Source organism: Solea senegalensis, linkage group LG11 (assembly GCF_019176455.1).
Source record: "Solea senegalensis isolate Sse05_10M linkage group LG11, IFAPA_SoseM_1, whole genome shotgun sequence".
Lineage (NCBI taxonomy): Eukaryota > Metazoa > Chordata > Actinopteri > Pleuronectiformes > Soleidae > Solea > Solea senegalensis.
In genome coordinates this window covers 8,999,665-9,024,719 of record NC_058031.1, presented here as the reverse complement: position 1 = coordinate 9,024,719, position 25,055 = coordinate 8,999,665, and the positions used below count along the sequence as shown (strand labels likewise).

General features: G+C 39.7%; 2 protein-coding genes across 2 annotated transcripts in view; one reads left to right on the top strand and one right to left on the bottom strand.

The window, feature by feature from the left end:
- The window catches only part of LOC122776964 (kelch-like protein 10), a 19,685-nt gene extending 9,925 nt beyond the window's left edge, over window positions 1–9,760 (bottom strand). The window contains exons 1-2 of the mRNA XM_044037806.1: window positions 9,717–9,760; window positions 1,138–1,497 (exon numbers count right to left, since the gene is read on the bottom strand). The gene's annotated coding sequence lies outside the window, so the exon portion shown is untranslated. The remainder of the gene's footprint in view (window positions 1–1,137; window positions 1,498–9,716) is intronic.
- Window positions 1–25,055, top strand: part of LOC122776963 (formin-like protein 13) — a 27,701-nt gene extending 2,646 nt beyond the window's left edge. Inside the window, exons 4-17 of the mRNA XM_044037805.1 lie at window positions 345–518; window positions 628–785; window positions 1,149–1,337; window positions 1,834–2,467; window positions 2,671–2,836; window positions 6,276–6,387; window positions 9,430–9,520; window positions 10,596–10,682; window positions 14,334–14,486; window positions 16,187–16,316; window positions 16,426–16,458; window positions 16,825–16,922; window positions 18,197–18,280; window positions 24,456–25,055. Coding sequence (XP_043893740.1) covers window positions 345–518; window positions 628–785; window positions 1,149–1,337; window positions 1,834–2,467; window positions 2,671–2,836; window positions 6,276–6,387; window positions 9,430–9,520; window positions 10,596–10,682; window positions 14,334–14,486; window positions 16,187–16,316; window positions 16,426–16,458; window positions 16,825–16,922; window positions 18,197–18,280; window positions 24,456–24,557 — 2,211 coding nt within the window. The 3' untranslated portion in view covers window positions 24,558–25,055. The remainder of the gene's footprint in view (window positions 1–344; window positions 519–627; window positions 786–1,148; window positions 1,338–1,833; window positions 2,468–2,670; window positions 2,837–6,275; window positions 6,388–9,429; window positions 9,521–10,595; window positions 10,683–14,333; window positions 14,487–16,186; window positions 16,317–16,425; window positions 16,459–16,824; window positions 16,923–18,196; window positions 18,281–24,455) is intronic.

Genomic DNA, 25,055 nt, shown 5'->3' with positions numbered 1-25,055 from the left:
TATTTCGTAAAAAGCCTCATAGAAATCCACCTCTTAAGAAATGACAACCCTCTTGTGGCACCGCAGGACATTTTGTGGCATCCCACTCAATTCATGTGGCAATATTTCACCAAATAAGTGGTTTGACATGTTGTAAAGTGGCTCTTGATAGTTTAGTCTAATACAGCAGTCATTCAGTGAATCCTCCCTTTATGATTAATTTGGGCGCTGTAAAGAGAGGTGCTGCTGAGGTGAGCTGTTACTGTTATATAGGTATTATATACAGCCCACTTTGATTTATAGTAAAGCTCACAAACAGGCAACTAAGTGACTGACTTCAACACTTCATCACTGTGACCACCCAGATCGACTTCAACACCAAAATGCTGTGCAGCATCGAGAAAGGAATCATCAAGCGACAGCTTCCCTTCTCCATCGTGAAGAGTTGTGATGATGGAGTCGGCTCCAAGTTCACCATTTCCTTTAAAGGACATCACGATTATGAGTTGGAGGCAAGGTCACTGGAGGACAAACACAAGGTGAATTCTACACCTTTTAACCCTGCCCAACTCTCTCTCTCTATATATCATACATTTATGAATGTTATATATGAAATGTTATATCATATATATCTTTTGTTTTGTACAGATGATGCAGCTTGTTAATCAGATCATTTATGGGAACATATACTGTGATAATGAAGAGGGAGATGCAGACACTCGTCAGCAGCCTCAGGCATCACAGAGCCTACGTGAAGGCATCTTGTTACTACACAGAGGAGGCCTGGCGTCTTTCAGATGGGTGAAGTACGAATGTTTCCTTATTGCAGTGCGGCTGTGATGATTGGAGGCTAAGTGTTCAAACTCTCATTTAGCTTCTTATAAATCAGGACTGTGCTAAATACGGCCAAATACATTTGCAGAATGTTATTGATTTTCTTTCTCAATAACAATCATTATTTTTGTCTTGTTAGCTCTTAATTATGGTGATTTTGCAGCAACATTAACAGTTTGATTGATTCCCGTTGGTGTTCTTGTTGCAAATATGTGTTTTTTTTCTATAAAACCTAGTGCAAGTTTTAAAGTAAACTACTGCATATTCTATAAACAAGGCGTATAGGTGCCGATGTTGCAGGCTACATGATAGAGTATTCTGTACTTTTGTTCCAGGTATGAGGTCCAGCTTCACCCGGGCCAACTAACACTGGTGCCCTTCAGGAGTCGAGGCCCCGCGGATGGCGAGGTGACGTCTGCTGTGCCCATGTCGACTGTGATTCATCTGTCAGACGGAGATACCAGCGTACAGAAACCTCACAGCCCAGACACATTCACCCTGGTCACACATAAAAATCAATACCAGTGAGTGAGATTAAGGAATAAGGATTAAGCACATAGACGATGTCACATCAGATGTTTCTGTTTATTTGCTGCCTTAACTTCAGTCTCTTACTTACGTCTTGATGCAGTTGATGGATATAGGTTTAAAGGTCCTGTGGTCCTCCAACATTATGTCCGCTTTCTGGGAGATTTTGAATATACTACTCATTAATTTGTTAAGTGTAAGTGGAGGCTTTCATGTTGCGGTGCCATGATTCCACAGCAGCCCAAAGGGATAAATCTGCCAGTGCATTTGTTTTGTATTTTAAAACAGAAGATTATTACAAAAATGAAAAAGAATGACATCCTTACTGGTATGGGAAGGTCACTGTAGTTCCCTGATGTGCTTAGGAAAGGAAAGAGACAAGGAAAGAGGAGGCTTCCATTTGTCTCACCATTAGATGTCACTAATTCTCACTTAAAGTTACCAGACTGAGCAAATAAGGGATGCTGAGTTCATATTTTTGATTTATTCCAGATTCAAAGTTCCTGTATGTGATCATACCACCACCCAGAGGGCCATCCAGCAGGAGCGAGACGCTTGGCTTAGTGCCATTGACAAGCTGTGTTCAGACTGGAAGAGGAAGTCCAGGGGCGAACAAGCGTTTGTGGAAACAACGTTTCTACGAAGTATCAGCATAGGCGAAGACATTGAGGATTCGAATGAGGATCAAGAGTCAAGTGGTGGCTCAACCAGTGGGAATACAACTCCTATTTATCCTCCAGTTGATTATGCAAATGCGGACCCCACCTCCAGCAGTGGAGGTCAGTTATCATGTGATAAGACAAAACCTCCTCCTGAACCTCACAGCACTGAGAAGGCCACAGCTCAAGTTGTTGGACCTGATATTTCACCTCGTGCCCAGTCACCATCCTCACCCTGTGCTGCTCCTTTATTGCCAGTGGCCTCTCCTGACCCCTCGCCCTCCCACACTCCCATCACATCCTCCACCACAGTCCCAGAGCCTCCAAAAAATAAATCAGGCTTGTCACCTGTCAAAGTGCCTGTACCTCCATACATTCCTGCCCCGCCACCTTTACCCCTCAGAACCACAATTTCAAGCAAAACACGCACCAGGGCTTTTCACTGGGACCCAGTTGGCAACAGCAAGGTAACACAACCACTTTACTTTCTAAACTTAGTTCCTCAGACATCACAGGGTCTCATTAGTGTGTTTTTGTTTGTTTTCATTATTTTTATCACAGACAGAAAGGTGAATTTCAGCTTTCATTATTCTTAACTGTGTATTTGTCTTTTCCGCATTGTTCTTTTATAATGTTAACAACGCCGACGTGCATTCGTTCATTTTCTTAGTTGTTTGCAAAATCATTCTGGATGCAAGAAAGAGCCCGGAACATTGAAATCAACACATCACGTCTGTACGAGCAGTTTGCTGTTAAGGATCCCGGGACATTTGTTGTGTCAGAGCAGAGTAATACCCAGCATATCATGCTCAACGAGAAGATTGCACACAATTTCAGTAAGTAGTTCAACAAGTGATGCGGCAAAGATGCTTATAAATATTGTCTGCAGTAAACTTGTAATCTTTTTTTTTTTTTTTCTTAGCAGTTAGAAAAGAAGAAGATAGGACTTAACAATAACTTTCACTTAAAAATGAGTGTGTATTGCCACGCTGTAATGAAAAGCCATTCCTTTTGTTTAAGTTAAATACAGGCTTTCAATGAAATAGAGGTCGTGGTGTGAAATAAGCTCAACCACTAGAGGGAAGCACCACATAGAAAGAGAAGGCAGGATCTTCCCAGAAAAATTATTAATATCTGATTGTTTTCAGTGCCCATTTTAATGAATGTGGTTGAAATATTCTTGTATATTTAGCTCTCTTTAAAGTAATGCTTGAAAATCTAATGACACTGGTAGATGGGATGGATGTTCCTCATGTGTCTGCAGGGGGCAGTGTGCCCCCAATGCAGTGTCACATTTGTGCATGCTGAGCTGTCGTGAAGTGGAACATGTTCTATTTCTCATCTAATGACTTTTCACTTTTGATTAACTAAACACGGCTTTTATATTTCAAGACTTACGCCATGGGAGAGGATTTCAGAGTCTCCCTGTCACGGCTCCTATACAGGAGACACAGACACAGGGGTGATCCAGTGGTGGTGACCGTCTGCTATATATATAATCAGATAAATGTGCAGACAGGCAGCATAATTAGAGTTTACACATTTATTAAATATGGATTGAGATCTAAGCAACAACCAGCATTTAAAGTGTGTGCTCCTCCCTGACCTGGAAATGTTGGTTGTATCAGAAATGCCGAGTGTCAATAGCCTGCGGCAACTCATGCATCCTTCTGCAAACTTTAGAAGAATATTGATATTTGAAGCCTGTCCAAAGTGACATTTCAGGTCTAGTGGAGAGTGGATTATGTACCAAAGTAAAAGAAGCAATACGGAAAGAAACGTAGTAAAAGTAGTTAAGTATTATCAGAAAATAGAAGTACAAAAAATTAAGAAATCCTAGATTGTAATATTTTAGTTTTCTCACCGATGCAATTTTTGTTTAAAATACAAATAAATGAATGAATGTTGAAGTTATCTTGATCTGCAATATAACAACTATGGCTCAGAGTAATTGCACTGCAATAAAAAAGAAATACCACTAAAGTGAAATATGCAAACAGGTTATTTAAATTTTGGAGTAAAATACATGAGAAATAATCAGACCACATGTGACTTCTGTTTGTTTACACACAAAAAAACAAAAAACACAGGGACTTCCCAAGGATCTTGGCATCTCACAAAGAAACCACATCCACACTCACACCCCTGCTGTGCTCTTTCTTATTCTTTCTTCTTCTTTTGTTTTTTGCACGTTTATCACCTCAAACCTCCTCTAAAGCGCGGCACGTCTTCAGCTCAGCACCAGCTCAGCAGTTAGTCTTAGATAAAAATCTTATATATAGGGTACGTATCAAGTATATGATCAATAACTAACAAACAAACTCAAGAACGCTGCCGCTCTCACTTCATCCAGAACAAGCTGAGACAGATGGTTGTATGACTGTTGAACTGTGCAGTGGTTTCCTCTGCTAATAAGCATGAACATCAGCGGTGTAAGTGCTCGACCCCATCACCGACAGACCTTTAACAACAAGATTGTAGCTCACATTGATGCTTTCATTGAAGAGTGATGCAAAGATGGGCTTGTGTGACACTGACTCATTTGATGATATCCGTATTGGAAGTTGGAAAAGGTCCGTATCCACACTCCTACATATGAATGGAAGTTTTAATTCAACAATAATATACTTAAGGCATATTGTAAGTAAGAGCTGCCACTAAGAGTCATACATTATCATTCCTGCAGTGGCTGTGCAAGGTGGAGCAGGTTCCTTACTCTGTGGTTTTGGCCTCCAACTGGTGAAAAAGCCTGAGGTGCTGTGAAATGATTAATCTAGTCCTATTTTAGACTCCAGTTTGACTAGTATATTTATTTTTTGGAAAGCACTGAATAATTTTGGTGTTCAGGTGAGAGGCTGCAGCTATTACGGGCCAGTAGATAAATACATTTAGACTGAGATGAATTAAATATTTCTCTGAACTTTTGTCACACAACGGTAGTGGGTTAAAAAGTTTTTTTTCCTCTTAAAAGTACAAAAATAGAGGAGATGAACAAACAGAAGTTGTGTAAAACGTCCCGTCACGGTCTCTGAATACGTGTTCTCTCTAATACAGTTGTTTACCTTGAGAGCGTCAGTGCATGCTGCTAATTTAATGACTGTAAATGTTAAAAGTACGCTTCCTGCACACAATGGGACTCACTCTTCATCTCCATACTCTAATTTGCCAGGGCAACACTCAGTTTGTCTGAGAGCCAGTCAACAAAGGGCTTGATTTGCACTTTTGTTTTTTCTTTCTTTTTCCTGTCGACCAGACGAAACACAACAGCCCTGTAACGCTCACCACTCTCACTCTCGAGGTGATTTGTCCTCATTTTCAAATCTATCATAAATTATTTTTTCCGCAGGGCATTAATGTCAAGGATTTGGAGACGTGTTAGATAAAGCTTCATACCTATAAAATGCTTATACTGACACAAATACAACGTTGTATTTTGCATTTGCCCAATTGGGTTAGACACGCGGCACAGAGCTGTGCCACTGGTGCACCCTCTGTAAATTGCGGTGGGAATAATACACAAGTCCTTATATGGACATCCTGTGGTGTGTGTTTCTAAGTCACATATTCAGGCTTTACTTTTACTTTGAAAAAAAACAAAAAAACAAAAAAAAACAAGAGTAGCGATACTTGTGCAGAATTGACAAAAACAGTGACTGTTTTTCTTTTACTTTTGTTCATAATAATTTGCCAAGCGAACATTGAAATGTGATGTATTTCCATATTTCACAAATTCAGTCTGATTTTAAAAGATTTTAGTACTTTTTGCTCAGATGTGTTTCTTATAGTTGGTGAACACATGTCATCAGATTGCCTATAGGTTGTGCTGGAAAAAGAGGATGTAGGACACTCTATGTTGCACATTCTTATAGCCTCAGTATATGTTTTAACCTAAAAAAAAAAAAGCAGCCTAAATGCTCTGTGTTCTAAGGGTTAACCACGCAAATAAAAAAGAGTACCGATATTTTGTAAAATTTAAATATCCATCATATCAGTTCCTGAAGCAGGCTCTTAATGAACACTCCCTTCAGCTCCTGAATTATGCAGAAGCATTTTAAAAACAAACAAACATCACATAAGCTTGGACTTGATAGGCAAATGAATACATTTCCCACACACATTTCAGGGAAAAGTAATTAAGCAAAGGGCCCTTTGTCATCACAACATTTTTTTATTTTATATTTTAAAGTAATTTCATCACAGGATAAGAAGAGCATCTGTCTTTCATGTACCACTGAGTGTTCTGACTTTTCCTCCTCTAATCTGTTGTTCTTCCAGACATTTTTCTCAAAAGTTTCCCCGTGCAGCCGGGAGAGCTGAAGGACAAACTGTTCATTGTTTACAAGGAAGACGGAGGCCTGTCTGATGAGCACATCACGTCTCTGAGGAGGTAAGACTTTGTGCCAGAAAAACACTGATTTGATTAATCCCTCACTGTGTCACAGCTGAGGTGGAGAAACTTTTTTTGTGCCCGAGTCGCGTGGTCTTTTCATGTCTGTTTACAAATTGGCGGAGACGGAACCTTTGGATTCTGGCAGCTTAGACAAATCATTAGTGAGGGACGTGAATGCATGGGACAGTCAGGACCATGTTAAATGGGGGAACCACTTTCAGCTCTCGTGGGGAAGACGTAAGGTTTGCAAAGAAGTTCTCACAGCGCTCTAATACTAAAGAGCAGATGCCAGAACCTTTTACTAGAGCAGCTTACGAATAAAACTTTAATCTGGGGTTATTTGTGGAGATGGAAACTATTGACATGCCCTCAGGAATATAACACTCAAAGCAGGTGAAATGCTTTCCGATTCTTACCTGCAGTTTACTCAGTGGCCCTGGACGCTGACCTCCTGGAAGGAGAGAGTGATCTAATGTACTGTGTGGAGGGTTTTTATTTATTCTATGAAAACGTAATATATATTTTAATGTGCCGTGGCATAAGCCTGAGGAATACAATCTTGAAAGGACTACTCCCAGCTGCAATATTAATGACCGGTGGTTCTCCAGTGGCACATTGCCTGGTTCATGAAAAAGTGAATGCCTTTGGTTTGAGGTCAGAAATGCATGGAGATGACAGGAGGGGGAGGAGGAGGGGGAGGAGGTCGGGTTTAAGATGACGGGGTTCAAACTCAGTGCAAGTGAGTAAATGGCTGTTCCCATCAGCGTCTCGCTGTTTTATAGAAGCTGACGAGGGCCATCAGCGCTACTTGGCTTTTAATCACTAGCCTTTCTTCAGGTCACTGGAATTCACTGCCATGGCTTCAGTCCTATAGGCAGAGAGCCTTATGTCAACATGTGATGACATAAAAGGGAAAAACAGGTCGACATGTCTATACTTTTTTTTTATGATTTGTTGCATAAATAATAAATGAGATAATAATAAATAAAGGTGTTCTTATTGACCAAATAGCAAAAATATCCACCTAAAGCATTGTAGGGCTAAAATGTAACTTCACAGATTTTCCATAAGCCATAAATTCTCATTTTCAGCATGATCCTTTTTACCTATAGCAATAAAATGTTTAGAGGCTGTGGAAGGATTTTCTTTACAGTTATGATTGCTGCCATATTTTATTAATCCTTTCTGGTGATTTATTTTTTATTGGATGTATGTGTTTTTTAAAAATATTTTTATTAAATATGACTGAAATTATGATAATGTGAAAGGCAGTGTTGTAAAGTAACAAAGTACAAATGACTTTACTTAAGCGCAAAATTCAAGTATCTGTACTTTTGTTATTTATATTTCTAGCAGCTTTGACTTTTACTCCACTACATTACCTCTAACTATCATCGTTACTACCAAATAAAATCAGAAGAAGAGGAGTTGGTAATGGTCTTGATGAGCTGCTTTTCACTATAGTTTTGCCAGTTTTCCCACAACCTTCCAGTTGAAAGACAACTCACCCCACCACTGAGCCACCATGGCTCAATCCTAACTCCTCACTTTTTTATACTTTTACTTCTAAAACTTAAGCACATTGTATATCAGAAAATTACATTTGATACTAAAGTCCAATAAATGTCATATACTTAAGTAATAATTATTAAGAAGTGACTTCAACTTCTACCAAAGTCATTTCCTAGTAAGATACTTTTACTCAGTTATCCCTTTAAGGTACTTTATACAAGACTGGGTAAATGGATGATACATCATCAGACTGTGATTCTCCCCTCGTTCTCCGTCACTACTGTAGTTTTGATTTCATTGCCCTGAACTTCACTGTTTTGCTTCACTCGCTGCTGTCATCAGCACTGTTTTCGACCACAGCTGTTTACAGTCGAAAAGCTCTTAACGCCAACTATGCACCACCTGCCCAGCACTGAACAACACACAGACACAATTATCAAGCAGCTGGTGAACGCAGTGAAACATTTAGCAGCTAAAGAGCCCTCAGGACTTGGTGGAGGGACAAAAAAAACACAGCGAACCAAAAAAAAGGTCCATTGTATTTACTCACAAGGTCGACATTGAATGAATGTCTGAATGAATGAGAGCGCACCTCTGTAGAGGCTGGATGTGTAAATACAAAGAACAACCACCAGCAACTTACAAGAACCTGAAATGGAGCTGTGAAGTGTAACTCACATTCACTGAAGTGCTAGTTTTCTGAGCAAATACTAAACAAATGAACTTAACATTTACTTCACATCACTTTGCTATTTATTACTTTATTTATCCATCTATAAATTCAAAGAACGTCTGTCTATCTGTCTTCTGTAAAAGTGCATAACTGTCCAACGGGTCACTTGGCGGGTTTCAACGTTGTAAGTGACTGACAGGGGACACCAGTGTGCGCAGTGCTGACTTCGTCCTTGAGGATGAGGAATGCAAGAGATACTGTAGAAATCACCTTAAGTTAACCCGCTTAACCATCACAACTAAATGCCTAACCCTAACCCAATTCTAACCCTAAATTTTAAGGATGTGACAGAATGTGAGGACCAGTCAAATGTCCCTATTTTCCTTTCCTAAAATGTCCTCATTCTCTGTGGTTCATACGTATTTTGTTCCTCACAAAGATACCCACAAAATAATACACACACACATAGCATTGTATAGCATTCATAGTGAGGACATTCATTGACATAATGCAACCCCTAGCCCAAGTGTCTAACCCTAACCTAAACCTAATTCTAACCTTAACCCTAGAACCAGGTCTTAACCCTGAAAAATAATTTTTTTACACACACACACACACACACACACACCAAAGGATATTCTGTTCGTCTGTCTTCTCCTGGCATGATCGTGGAAAGGGTCACTTGCCAGGCTTCAAACTTGGCAGGTGACCTACTGAGGGCACCAGAGTGTGAAGTGGTGACTCTGAGTAGAAAGTGGTGTTCATGTGAAGCATCTTTTGAAAAACAAACACATTATTATTTGAATGACTATCATGGAACAAATACACTGATACTGTGTGTTTTCATGTTTTAGGTATGTCCCTACCGTGGATGATGTGGAAATGTACAAATCCCACAAAGGCCCCGTGGCAGACCTGCATATTGTGGACCAGTACATGATGGAGGTATAGTTCCTCATATCAGAATAGGACTGGGATTGCCGAGTTAACCTTGTAACTCTATTTTTGAGATGACTCACGGCCGCAGCGGAATCAAATTTAGCCTGTGCTCATACAGCACTTTCTTTTTAGAGGTGCTTGCTGAGTTTCCATTCACCCGTCTTCTAATTTACACCCTATGGGTGTCATGACAAGCTCTTACCATTCATGTGGTTATCACCCTCCAGCATACCCAGCAGTCGTCTGACCTGTGTGCAGCTTGGCTCCAGGCTACAAGAGACGTAACAGCACGTTACATCTCGGGAATATTTGACAACAACATGTTTCCTAAAGAGTCAGGGTGCCTTCAAAACTCATATCGGCCTAATTCTGGAAGCATATGCCTCCTGTGGCAACATTAACAGTTCTTTTTTTTAATGCTGTCAACTACAGCAGCAGGTATTCAAACACTGCAGTGAATAGATACTGAAAGACCATCAGTTGAAACTTCAAAGATAAGAGGTGAACACTTACTCTTGGTGTTTTTCCTCTGCATTTTTCAGTCACTTCACCAATTCTCACGCTGAAATGCTACAGAACACATTTGTTATGAGTTAATAAACCGATTATACTTTCGGAAATTTAAAAGGTATCAGAAAATGTGACAATGTGAGGAGCGTGGTGCTTTTTTATTTAAAGCCAAATCATTACACGGTACGACACTCATCCTTAACACCTTTCTTTAACTATCCATCACACAATGTGCTCTTTGGCTTTTCGGAGATGGTAGCTGTGCATGAGCGAGACGGTTTGCAAACATGGAGTGATTTATTAGAGGTTAGCGCCGACACAAAGGTTGAGTAGGCAGCTCAGCCAATCGTTTCAAAGTGTCAGGCCTTAGGTTTCTCTGTTAAATCAGCCTGTTGACAGGCCCACAGCACCTCAGGTAATTCTGCCAAAGAGCTTGAGTCTGTGAGAACAAGCTGCAGCCATCCAACAACTGTGTCTCCCTGCATCACTGCTTTTTTAGATGATTCTGATTGAGCACATGGAATGACAATCTCCTTTGTATTCACTCACAATCTTTTCCCTTCTGATGCAGATGTGCAACATCCCCTACCTGAGCACACAACTTGACCTGCTGCTGGTTCTGAGAGAGCTGCCGAACAGCATGAACGACATGCAGCCCGTGAGTTTACGCGACCGCCTCACTCAAGGGTTGAATCGCACGTTGAGCTGCTTGAAAATCTAGTCCATCCCCACTAGCTCAAAAAAGAAGAGAAGCAAAGACACAAAATGAAACACAGCGTTCAGATACGTCGTGTCCACGCAGACAAAAATGAAAACATTTACACTCAAAGACTTTTTCCTCCCCTGTTTAAATTCTACATATCTGAAGTGGTGAGTGGAGTCGTTTTTATTCTGTCTGCTGGGCGGTTAAGTGTTGTGAAAGAAGAAGGGTTTTAGAGGCACTTAAAGGCACCTCTCCTTAAATGACGGGGGAAAGGAAAAGGTGGATCTTAATCAAATCAAGCTCAATTTTTCCAGCAGATGATTTAAAACGTACAAAGTTCTTATCCTCGAAAAACTCTTTGGGCTTTTCACAAAAAAAAAGAACCGTGGAAAGAAAATCATGAACTAAATTCACTAAAACGAGTACAGGTGAAGCAAAAAATTCCAATCTACATTTTGTAGAGCGTATCATTGTGTTTCTTAACACACACACACACACTCAGCCAACATTTGCAACTGGTGCATTTAGAAAATACCATTTGTTGGACTAATTGTTAACATTGTCATAGTATAGATTGTTATTTATTGGCATTGGGGACTGCAGGGTGTGAAGATATTGCAGTCAGGCATGAACACCCCCCAGCTCCTCTGCCATTTTTTTTTATATTTGATACTCTCCGGCTTTTTTCAGCATCAGTGCTTCAGTCCTAATCTCTTGTTTGCTGACAGTCTGCGAATGAAGAGAAACAAAGGATAAGAATGATGGCACCGTAATCCATTGACTCTGACTGTAATTTTTCTTTGTCTAAAACACAGAGGCAAACATATTGTGTGTCGGAAAGACGACACGACAAGAAAGATTAGCAATTTCATTAAGTTTCAATTTACTCCTGGCTGGGTTTTTTTTTTCCTGGTGTTTTCTGTCGACTGCTTTAGATTTATTAAAAATGTTTTTTTTTTTTAAATCAGATTTTGTGCAGGTACTCCACGACAATATGTCTGCTGCTCTCTGATCTAGAATACAGAGCTTGGAGTGCCACTGTATCACTGTGCATGTTCAGACGTTTGAGAGGTTATGGTCCTATCTGTCGCAGGAGACGTCAACGCTTTGATTGTGACAGGGCTAGAAGGGAGAGAATCTGAGAAGTCACCACCTTGGGATTGTTTGTCACCTGCAGCGTCCTTGTTGGCGCAACGTTTCATTGCCAGGGTGACAGATTTCCATCTGCACTATATAAAGGGGGCTGGCTCTTTCTCTCAGCTGTTTTTTTTTTTTTCCCTGTGCTGAGCTCTGTCTGCTTCCATTTATGAATAAGAGAGTCAAAGACACAGAACCACAGCCAGTGATGCAGGAGACAGGGAGAGCATTTGACAGTGAGGCACCCCCTCAGGCTCATGTACTGGATGGCAAAAAAAAGAAGCAGTTCTGTTAATCTCACTTGAATTTTCCAATATAGTTACTTTGAAACTGAAGTTAAGCCTCTGCAATGTGGCACAATTTATGGTCAGGCCACACAAGGGATTTTAATCTAGCTGTAGGCAAATGGAGTTATAGGTTTGAAGACATTTCACCTCTCATTCCAAGAAGCTTCTTCAGGTATTTAGCCTCTGTAGGCTGGATACTTACTCTAGAGAGTTGTTGAAGTTAAACTGTGAAGTTTGTTCAGGTTGTTAGTTTCACCTGAGTCCATGTGTGAACTAGGGTCATTAGGGCACCTGAGAGTCTGTTATTGTTGGGACTATAGCTGCTCTATGATTTTCATTATGATTGTTCATTCTGTGAGCTCGAGATAATGGACAGAAAAAATATAGTAGCAACCATGGATGCTCTCGCCTTCTATCTTTAAAAAAATAAAAATAAATAAATATGTATACATACATATATATATATATATATATATACATCAAGTGTCACAATTTTTCAAAAATGCTACCCCTATTCTAGTAATTAAAAGCTAAATGCAAATCGGTGGAGTATTCCTTTAAGTTAAACTACAAATACTGCATATGTATATAAAATATTGCATCTGGAAATGAAGATGATTCAGAAATAAATCATGATTCATGAATCATCTGGAAGATAAAAAAAAAAAAGAAATACACCAAGATACAACAAAGAGGATTCATAGACATAACTATTTGTTGAATACCAAGATATAACTGAACAATAAAGAGCAGGGCATGCAACATACAACACCATACATACACATGCTTTTCCCATAATAATTCACTAAGTCCTTTTGGAAAAGTAACTTCCCAAATCTAAAAGCAGGTGATATGACATCACTGACTGAGCTGTTTCTATTATCTTTTGTACAGACTGTATTAGTTTGCCATGACGGTGCAGATGGTCCTGTGCTGAGCCAGTAGATATAAAGTAGCTGGATATCAGATTCTTCGCTGTGTAAATGAGGCTGGTTTGGGGAAGATACTCTTAAAACAGGAGCATATGGTGGGAGTGTTGCTGCCGTCTGGTGTGGAGCTAATTTGGATTTACTAACTTTTTGTCAAAGACTACGATTCCCACAGTAGCAATCCACTTTCTTTTCTCTTCTTTTTTTCCCCCAGTATGATTTCCTATCCATATTCAACAGGATCTCTTCAGCGCTGGTTAAGCAGGGAAATTGTGCGTTATTCTGGAGGGGGTTTTGTTCATGACACAATTGCATACGAAATAATAATCCTGCCAAACAACAAGAATCTAATTATTCATTTTATGAGGTTAAATGAGGTGCTGTGAGACGGCTGTTTACCTTTCTTATGTAAAACACTAAAGCGCCGAGTTATTTTTGTCCAAACCTTGTCAGCACAGAGAACCACCAAACAAACTTCAGCCTCATTCCACTTACATTTCACCAAGGCAGCTTTCCCACCAGGCTTTAATGTGTGTCACAGATCAGTAGAATGCTGTTTGGAAAAGGCTAAATGTGATTTTGTTTTGAGCCTGTCCTTTGTGTTGGCAGATACAGAACATAAAACTACGTCCACATTTGAGTTTTATTTACTCCCTGCATCCAATCCAGAGTTTTCGAACCCCTGATATCAACAACTATGCATTTTCAGGTGTGTATGGGCCTGGTAATGTATTAGAATGTGAGGATGAAGGTTGACAAGAACAGAGTCTACAGATATTCATGGATGTCACCTGCAACCAGGGTCCTGTTAGATGATACCAGCCGTCAAAGTCACTGGTGTCCACTCACATGTGTCATGCTTTATTATTTTGCTCATTTCTCATCAGGTTCTGTTGAAGAAGACCTGAAACTCGTGATTGAGACTGTTAATCCCTCAAGCAAATGTTTACTGACTGGCTCATTTTAACTGTATTCCTGATTATCTTCGCCCAGCAAACCAGAAGACTACATCCACTTTTCTTTTCATGGACTATGGTGGTGATTAATGTTGTGCAACCAATACATTTATGTATTAGAAAAACCTACAAGTGTACAATTTATTTTGAAATATTAGCAGTATAATGTCCGAGTGATGGAATTTCACTAGATGGATGTTAATTCCCGGTTGGAACAGGCCTTTTGAGTTGTTGTGTGGACAAATTAATAATGTGGTTGAATAACAGATGAAAATGACCTTTGTGTTTGCCTTCCAGCTGATTAACCAGAAGATCAGAATGTGCATGCAGCTGTACAACTGCAGGTCATTTGTGTCCATGCTGGAGTACCTCCTCGCCATGGGCAATTACCTCAATGAGAATGCTGGAAAGGGAAAGGCCAAGGGATTCCGCCTCTCCTCCTTAGCTAAAGTACGACTCCACTGCTTTTGCCTGACCTCTGATTGAATTGCAGCCCAGGGCTAATAAGACTACTCATTGATATACACAGCGGAGCTTCTGTGCATCTTCTCTCAGTTTTCCGTCACACCCGTCCTCTTTGGATGTCCCAGATTCCCTCAGAGTCTTTAGCATAATCATTGTGAAAGTTGTGTGATTGTGGCTACAAGTGGTTAAAGCTCTTAAAAGGAAACCATCATGGAAAATATGCCTATTGTCTTGCCATACGACCTTGCCTTTTTTAATTATTTTAAATATATTACTTCCAACACAACTTAACTGCATTCTCAATTACATCTAATAAGGATTGTATTTTTTAATGTCACCAGAAAATCGTCCAATATTTTGCGTTGTACTCCAAATGTTTTTTGTCACTTGGTGGATGTCCCCTCGTTACACACCAAAACACCAACCGCTCAAGAAAATGTTCTATTTTTAACTATGTCACTATTGGTAATATGTCAAATACAAGTCGAATCTGGAAGAGTTTTTTCCCTCATTAAACATAATTGGAGAATGCAGTTAAGCTGTGTGGAAACAATTTTGAGGGACGGGGTTGTGCCATTCGTAACAATTACAATTACAGTACCAAATTGTTCAGTGTGGGGGTAGCACCATGCACTCAATGTAACGGTAAGACTGGAAACAGGTCCTACACATAGAAGTAAAACCGCAACTTGCCATTTTTACATGATCTCGTATCAAAACAAATTGTGAAATGAAGGTGTGCACAAAATTGATCTGCTAGCCTCCGCCTGGCCAGTATGTAGCTTAGAGTACTTCATAAATCAAAAAGAAAACACATTCAAACAGGAAACACAGCCGTTTTCCATGTTAAGGACTTGTGTTTGTGTCCTCCTGTGACCTTTCTATAACTCGTGTGACTTGTTTTCTCTCTTTAGTCACTTGACTTCCTCCTTTGTGCCTCCCATAATTACTACGGCCACTAGGGATCCCCTTACAATAAAAAATGTAACTATACAGCTTGTTACAAGCTGAAAAACAATCTGTGGCAACATTCCCAGAATGATCCCTTTACGTTTCAGTGTTTGATGAATGCATATATTTTTTAAATCCATCTTCAGAGGTTTGTGAACGCATTTTCTTCCTTCCTCTGATTTTTAGTTTGAACTACTGTTTTGTGTGCAAGTCCATCCACTGAGAGGGTTTGAGGGGCAGTGCTCCTGACACAGGGGTAGTAACATGTCCTCTGCTCTATTTAATGAAGCTGAGGCCTCATGTTTCCTCAGAGATGTTTCCAGGTCTAATTGAGAAGTGTAAACTGTTGCTGCTCGAGTCTGACCTTCGTCAGATTGAAGGGTGTCCGCTTCCAAGAGAAATGCCTTAAGGTTATCTCAGATATTTTTGCTTTAATTTTGAGCTGTAGTACCTGGTGCGTGTCCTGTATGTGTTGGCTTTAGAGGCTTTACTGAGCTTTAAAAGGGTAAACAATAGAAAAAGACCACAAGTGCCTATCACAGGATCAGAGAGCCCCTTTTGCATGTCAATGATGTCGTGCCATCATTACAAGTCTGTACAAACTCTTACTGACCTTCAGTCAGGAAGCTTTTCTTCTACCTGCACATATAACACATACTGTATGTTTTCTCTCCTTTATGTTTTAAGTCCTTGAGCTGTGTGACAGAAGGTTATGCACTTATTACTATCCCCAGGTCTCTCAGCTCCGTGGGAGAGACAGGAAATTCACCTTGCTCCATGCCCTTGTGGAACAGATCATGTTGCATGAACCATGCGTGGCCACTTTTACCCAAGAGTTGGCAGAATTCGAAACTGTCCCTGGAGGTATTTGCTAATTGAGATTTGATCAAAGCTGCAGAAAATAAATCTGTGGGGTTCTTCACCACTGAGTAAAATGTGCATTTTGTGTTTGTGTGTGTGTGTGTGTATACAGCTTCCATCAAGGGCCTGACCGCAGAAGTAGATGGTGAGTAGATCAAATTTTACTACTGTCTCCAAAGACTGTTGTTTATGAATTTGCTGAGGTCAGTGTTATACTGACCCTCCTTTTTTTGTGCCAATGCAAGATCTTTGGGTGGAAATGTGATACTAGTTGATGGATATTTCTTTCATTGTATTTTCAGTATATTCTTTTTAACACCTTGATCTCACTGTCCAGGGGCGAAATGCGGCCAATCTGATAATATTGTCTGTATGACACAGTTGCCACAAGCATAAATGCAACACTTGACTGGATCAAACAAGAGACGGCATCTGGTTTAAAGCAGCAAACTGCTTCAGTGGTCAGATATGATGGAAGATGACAAAGGTGTGTGTGTGTGTGTGATTTCAGTCCTGAAGAATGAACTGCAGAAAGTTATTCAGTACAGAAGAACTTTCAAGAAGAGACATGGTGGAACTCATCACCTAAACTTCTCCAAAGACCTAAAGGTGCGGCAACTTAGATTATCATTTATTTATGGATCCATTTAAAGGTTCACTGTATCACCCAGTATTTATTTTACTCTATTACTCTCACTCAAACCAACCATTTATAAGCTACTGATCTCCTTTTGCTCCTCTCTTATTGCCACATCAGTGCCTTTTACCACCAGCAGCTGCTGATCAGTGATATTAGTTTGAGGACCTTCATTAACTTTACCCACTGCTTGACGTGCAGTGGGTAAAGTTAAAGTTGGTACTGCCAATTGCAGTACCACACGATGTAAACAGTATATTACAAGTAAAAAAAATTAAATCTACTCCCTGTTTCTCTTAAAGAAAAGTGAGAGTATAAAGTATCAAGTACCTCAAAATTGTACTGAAGTTAATGCTACACTTAAAAGTAAATACAAAAGACCCTTTTGACAACGTGAGCATGATTTTGTCACTCAGATCGTATTATCACACTCTGATGTACAACTGTGTTGATGAAAAGTAATACTACGAGAGGTGTATTATTGGGTCAGTTTTAATGGAATTGCTCATTTGTCTGATACCACTCTCACATTAGCTGTTTTCTCCTGCCTCCAGTTTGTATAGCTTCAAATAGCGGACAGACATGAGAGGGGCTTCTAACAGTGTGTTTACATGCAAGTTAAAAGTCTGATTTTCGTCGGACAAAAGCGACAACGTTAGTCTGAATGAAATCTAGCTAGTCTTAGTCGGACTAACACACCTGGATAGTGTGATTCATAGTCCAATTACTCCTGCATATATACGCTTAGTCTGACTTGTGTCGGACTTGATGTTCTCCGCAAAATCAAATAAATGGATTTTCTCCTCCGCTTGTATTCTCAGACTTGGCAAGTTGTCCGATTGCCTGTCTTAGTCGGACTATGGCCTTAGCTCAATTAAACTGTGCATGTCATTAGCTAACTTACTGCCTTTGTCTGAGAACCATCACTCCTTGTCTTTTACCTCACCCCTTTAGCAGTAGAGCACAGTGGCCTATCAAATATATCACAATGTATAGTAATGTACAGTATTTCCTAGTATGCAGCTTTATATCTAGAGAATTCCCAATGCTTTCTGAACCTACAGCATAATGACAGCACTGTATATACAGTATATGTGATTTTCAACAACTTAAATCAAATAAGTCTTTAATCCTATAAGAAAAAACAGCCCTTGTAACAGTGTTTCTCATGCTCAGTCTGGGCTGTGACTGATTACATGAATTAATATGAATAGATGATCAGAACTGCTTTTCTCTTTTACCACAGATCCTGATTGATAAACACAACACAGATCTTGCTGCACTGACAAAGTCGTGTGAGGAGATGAAGAGACTCTACTCTCTCATTCTGGTAATCCTTGAGTTACTATTGCATTTTCTCTTCTGCCTCGCAAATGGATAGCCCTCAGTTCCAGTCGTGTTGAGAAGCCACCCTTTAATTACTTGTCATTTTCCCACCTGAAGCGATACTACTGAACATTTATTTTAAAGGGAAGTTGCCAAGGTTTTTCCTTTGTGCCAAGTGCCCTGGAGGACTTACATGAGGTTAAAATGAATCTTATACAGCTTTTATAGCCATGTCCTCTGCCTCATTTACCAGCAAGCACAGCTCATTTGCAGTTTTGAAACATGTTATGATACTTCTGTTGGGATTAGTGAACAATTTCCACTCTCTGCTGCAGTCAGGAGGTGTGAGAGACAAATACATCCTGACTCTAAATGAGTGACGTTACATCCATGAATGGTTCACCAAATATTGAAGATGTAGAGTAGCATCCCTGGTGGGGTTTAAAGTGTTTTAAAGCACATTATCTTTGTAACAAAAGAGACGCTGCGAACATGTGGAAATAATTGCAAGTGTGGAGTAAAGACAGGAAACAGTGAGACATTATTATACTGCATTCATTCTTACTTACTTTCCATTTGATTGGGGATGTAAAAGTCAGGCTCCTGTTTTAAATTCACTGTGTTAAAAGACTTAAAACACACAAGAAAAATATCTCTCATGCAAGGCTGAGGACTTAAAGATATATGTTGCTTCCTCTCTGTATGAATTTAAAGGGTATAGAACACAGGAAAAACTGAATCAAATCAAATAGAACACGTTTTAATCACCAAAGTGGCGACTTTGTTAAATAAACAAGAAATAAAAAGCCCAATAATGTAATAAGACCTTGCGCTCAACAATCTCTTACTCTAAAATAGTTGTAATTCACTTGGGGCACAATTTGCAATCTTGCACTTGCTTCCACGCATTTGTGGAGCGATCAGATCTGTCGAACAGAAAACGCCTCCTTCTCACACATCATCGGATTTACTGAAGGCACTGGTCCCTACTGTGTGCACCTTTAACACAGGGGGTGTAAAGGAGAACATTTTCCTTGCTCACTAACCTGGTTAGATTAGTTTTATTGAGCTCAAGCCTGTATTTGACATCTTAACAGGTGCTATGTCACTTTTTATGAAGTCCACACCAAAAACAATCAATACAAAAGTAGTGCCCATTTTCTCACCTTTCCTGTATCTCTATGGGCAATCCATCATCACGGAGAGTCAATTCATCCTTTCGCTGTATTTGACACAAAAGCGTGAGCTGAGAGCTTGAGGCCCGAAATGGAACTGTGTTGCACTCTGTGCCAACAACTGGGTTCTTTCACATGAGCAAAGGGGTATAATGTGTAAAATAAGATTTCACAATTCCAGGAATTGCATTTTGTCCACATGCTTGTCACAGATCTTCTCAGTTCCTTTTTAACTGTCTTCATCTTATCCGTTTTCACTGCAATAGACAGCGTAATAATGTGGAGGTAGTGTAAGAAGGGTTGCATTCACCTTCTCACCTTAACACTAACCCTAACCCAACAAGCTACAGGAACCTTGTAACATTGTGGGAAGTTGCTCTCTTTCAAAACAATACCCAAAGATCTAGTTTGGTGACATTGAGAAACAGTGTGGGAGTTTCAAGACACTTCCTGATTAAGTGAATGATCCTCTCAGTCATTTTTTCCAAAGTTGCTTTGTATTACGTTTTTTTTTTATATATATAGTTGCACACACCATATAACAATCAGCGTTGTTGAAAAAGTGTGACAGTGGCCGACGGGCTCACCCACTCCGGTCACTCCTAAAGAGCTTGATTAGACACCAATCCTAGCTCTGCTGAACAGCTTGTCAGTTCAGACGTGTTGTACTCCAAGGTTTCTGCTTCCCGATTCCATTCATTCTTAATCTTTTAATGTCAAATATTTGCAAGACCTGCGGCTTCACTGAAGAGTCTCGGCATTTTATTGAGTAGCATTTACAGGTTTGTTATTTATGATGACATTTAAAGGCAAACCCTATGTGAAGAATAAAGCCAGCTCTGCAAGTGATGTCATTAATTGAAATGGTAGTACACTACTCATATATTAGTCTCAATATTTTAAGATATTAATGCAGAAAAGTTGTGTATAAGTGGCCCTCAGTGGTGACGATTCAGATTTCAGTATCCTTCACCCAAGTGTGAAAAAATTAAACATTTGAAAATGACAGCCTGTCTCTGCGGAACCGGTTTTTGGAAACATGACATTGCAGTGCAGTAGGCTCTGTAGAAGAGGACCTGCTCCAGGTATATGGCATGGATGAATGAATAAATGTATGAATGAATGAAAGACATAGCATGAAACTGATGTGCAGCACAAAGAGTGTGTAGATATTGCTCATTTGCAACTCCAGTGCCAGAATTCAAATATTCTACATATCATGTAGAATAAACTACAAATACGTGATACTACAATACAATACATATAGATTTAGCTAAAATGGATGACTCTGGCCTGACTTAAGCCAACATATAACCTTCAGGGATTGAAGATTTTATATCTGAAAAAGCTGATGGTGCAAACTTAGAGTGACGATACAGTATTTTACAGTTACTAGTCCCTGTGCGCCTAGCTATATAAAAAAAACATGTTTCTTCCTTTTTGGATAAGTATGATTATTATATTTCTCTGCTGCCAAAAGCTTTCTTGCCAAGAACTAAATGAGATGATCGAGTTGCAGTGTGCAGATGATAGTCTGGAAAGGAACGGCGAGTCTGAAATCAACCCCTGAGTAAACCGTACTTTTTGTGATTACACACATACGATGTAACATATTCATTATTGAGCTGTGGGTGTGGTTAAGTGCCAATTGGCTGCATAGTGCTTTGCTCTCTCTGTGGTGGACTTAAATGAAGTATTTCACCCATCTTACTAATGTGTAACAACGTCGTTTGGATGGGGACATTTAATTTTTATCCCAAAGTCAATTCAGACATTTACTAGTGCGCCACAAGGTTGCTTTAAAGTCACTAACACTTTAGCGAGATGACAGCTTCATGTGTTGTCTGATCTGATCGGTGAATGCAGAAATGTTGTTATAACAGCATAGCATTGTTTTAAAGCTTCTCCCAGCGTTCAGCCACGGAATCTGGGTCACTCGAGGGCGAGGCAACATCTCCATGGTAGATGTGCTTTTTAGTGGCGTAGAGTAGAGCAGGAAATAGGGCAAACAAAATTGGGCCTAATGTATGAATAAATATGCAAATAAAAACTACTTCACATGTGAATTTCCCCCACAATTTCACAGGCCATTAAAATAACATGTCTCACATACTGATGGGGGAATTTTTCCCAACCATTGTTGTAGGTTTTTATTTACAACACATACTATGAATAACAATATTGATCCTCTCGTATATCTCCTGGTAACCCACCAAATTTCAAACAAACCTTCCAGGTAGAATATCCTCATAAGTTGAATGCCTCAATGCCATAAACAAATCACTCCTCCAATTATTAGGTATTAAAAGTGGTGTAGTGCCCGTGGCCTTTTAAAGTTTAACTATTTGACCTTTAACTGTAGTGTCCCCTTCAGGGCAGGGGTTTATGTTTTTAATCACCAGGCAGTGGTGACAAAATGCACCATCATCCCTGCATATTTAAATCAAAGCTGAACCAAAAGAAACCTGACGAGTTTGTGTGATTTTTCGTAGTCTTTTGAAAAAGATTTGAAATGTTTGAAATGATAGTTTTCTTTAAATATAGGCGTTCCACAAAGAAGACAAACAAAAATTCATCTTTGGTTTAATGCCCTGTAATATTGTGAGTGAATGCACAATATGCCTTTCAGGAACAATGTAGAAAATGATTAAGACGGACTGGGTTGGGGTGTTCTTCAAGAGAGCAGCAGGTTGGGGAAAAGGCATCATATTTTGTCACATCTTGTCAAGGGACGAATTCATAATGAAGCCTTTGAATAGCCAACACGCAAATTTATAAAACATAGATGAGGCTTATGAAATTTGTGAAGGTTGGGAACAGAGAGGATATGTTTTTTTTCCCCCGAGTTATTCCTCTCGAGGCAGGATTCTGAATATCATCCAAAGCACTGCATTCAAGAAGATAATGTTCTTTTGCAGTAACTCGTCTAATTTGTCCTAATATGACAGTTTTTCAATCCAGGTCAGAAAAGTCGTTTACCTCTTCATCAAAAGCTGTCAGTTTCTGTTCATAGCAGTTATATATTTAATCAATAACATAGTGTATAATAGCGTCAAAACACCTCAGCGTAGACTTATTCAACTTTGACACGTGTGAATCTAATTGGAAACTGTGATACAAAATGGTCTCGCAACTTTTGTTTTGTGTCGGTATTAGTAACGGCAGATGTGCATCACTGTGACTGCCTCTGTTTAGAAACGGCTTCATAGCACAAGGTGATGTAGTTTTAATGCACATTATGATATTCTGTTTGTTAATGTATACACTGCGGCTGTGCTTTAGTTTGTCAAGTTGAATTGTAGTTTAACAATTGCTTTATAAAACATAGATGAGGCCTATTTTGCTCGCGCCCCCTTTAAAGCGTACTATAAACAAATGGATGTTTACACTGTAAAGTGCTTTTACTAAATACTGGACGATTATAGTAAACATAATGACACGCTTACATTTTTTTTAACACCACCCATTGCTGACATTAGTCAATTCAGCGTATCAATTATGCACGTCTGATGTCAACATGAAAAGAAAAAGGGGCATAGAATAATCACAAGCCTTTTTTTTTTTTATCCCGTGTCGCAAACAGCAATCTCATTATCTCATTATCTCCCCGCTCATTACAGTGGAAACTATTTCTATTACTTTTCTGTTGGCACAGCATGTATGTTAAAAATGCACGCAATTACTCCGATATCTGAAGTGGGGGTTCACAGCCAACTCGTACAGCAAAGGTGTCACATATTATAATCATACACTGATTCAATTTATAATTATTTAATTATAGATAATGTATTACTGTATTATCAGTAGTGCTTCGCACAGTGTCGGCTGCAGCCCACTGGTGGACCTTGGGTGTATTGCACGTGGGCCGACGACTGGGCTGTAAAAATCATATTAATAATGACTGTATGTGAGGGATTCTCAGTTAAAATCACAATTATTGTGTTGATATGATTGAAACAGTTTCATTTCAGTTTTAACTGTTGATAGAGACAAGCAACGATTCACTCTCACAGTCAATTTAGAGTGTCCAATTTGCCTCATTTTGCATGTTTTTGGACTGTGGGAGGAATCCAGAAAAAAACCCACGCATACATGGGGAGAACATGCAAGCTCCAGGTAGAAAGGCCCTAGTTCCAACCGGGGCTCGAAATGCAGAGAGGCCCTTAGTCTGACTGGGTCACAAACCCGAGCCTTCTTGCTGCAAAGGCAAGGGCGCTAACCACTACACCAACTGTGGCCCCGAGAGCACACTTCACTTAAAACAGGGGCAGTACTTTAGCTTAGTTGTTTCTCACTCGCAGCTGTCTGAACTGATATTGATACTGATATTAATATTGCGCGCAATGTTAATATCTGCGCGCGTGCAGTAATATTATTTACTGCTCTCACGACTTTTGACGTACTGTTAACAAACCATACGGTACACCCCGGACAGCTCACACCATCACAGGGCCACATAGAGACAAACGAACCATTCACTAAAATATCAATACTGTATTTCAATGAGTGTTTGTGCAAGGATGTTATTAATGAGTTAAGAAAATGATGAAAAAGTGACGGTGGCAGCTTAACCTTGAATTTAAAGTGGCACAATCGGCAGCATGCAAGAAGCCAATTAGTGTCACTTTGCCGTCGTGACCCTTTCTGAAAAAAAGTCTGACTAAAAAAACACCTGTGACCCTTCACCACCCAGTAGTTAATTGCTAATTCAGCAGCACAGGTCTACCTCATTCAATGAGTGGTCTCGATGAATGGATTCCATGCTGAGGCAGTGTATGAGGTAATTATAACAAAAGACTGTTGTTGAGTAGAAAACGCACAACCCAGACACCAATTCGCTGATGGATTGATTGAATCGCATATGTATTCATACATTAGGCCCACTTTTTGAAGTGTGATTGAAAAAATAATTAATATAAGCTCAAATGTGTCAGACACAGAGCGTTTTGCGTTTGTTCTCAGACTCTTCCCTTCTTTTCCACTCCTGTTTTTCCTCTCATCCAGGTTAAGTTTGGAGAACCAGCAGATCAAGACTCTCAGGAGCTCTTTGGGCTGATCTGTCAGTTCATCTATGACTTCAAGAGGACGTATGCTGAAGTTGTTTGAGTGATGCTGTATGACCACGACAAACATTTAAAAGGAATGTGAATGATTTTGTATTAACTGTAATATTAATGGCATCTGTTGCTTGGATTGATATATTCTGTATTTAATCCTTCGTGTTGTATTAATATATTCTTTCCTGGATGTGATTGGTTGTATAGACATATCAAGAGTTCAGTGATGCTCATGCACCTGCAATTTTGTAAATATAATACTGCTTTACTTCACGTCACAGACTGGTTTGCTTTTGGATTTTGACGTTTGAAGGATTTGAGGCCCCTCCTTTGTACATGGATGCTCTGCTGGCAGAGGAACAAAACACACAACACTTCAGAGGCCAAATGAGGCTGGTGTACTTTGAGTGTGTGATTATTCTGAATTTGTAATAAGGCGACGGTCAGGGACGTTTCCACACCCGGCCAGCGCTGTCGGCGGCGCTCCAAGGCCGCTTCTGATTCAGGACCACAACTGCACTAACTTGATGAGCAACATAAAAAAAAA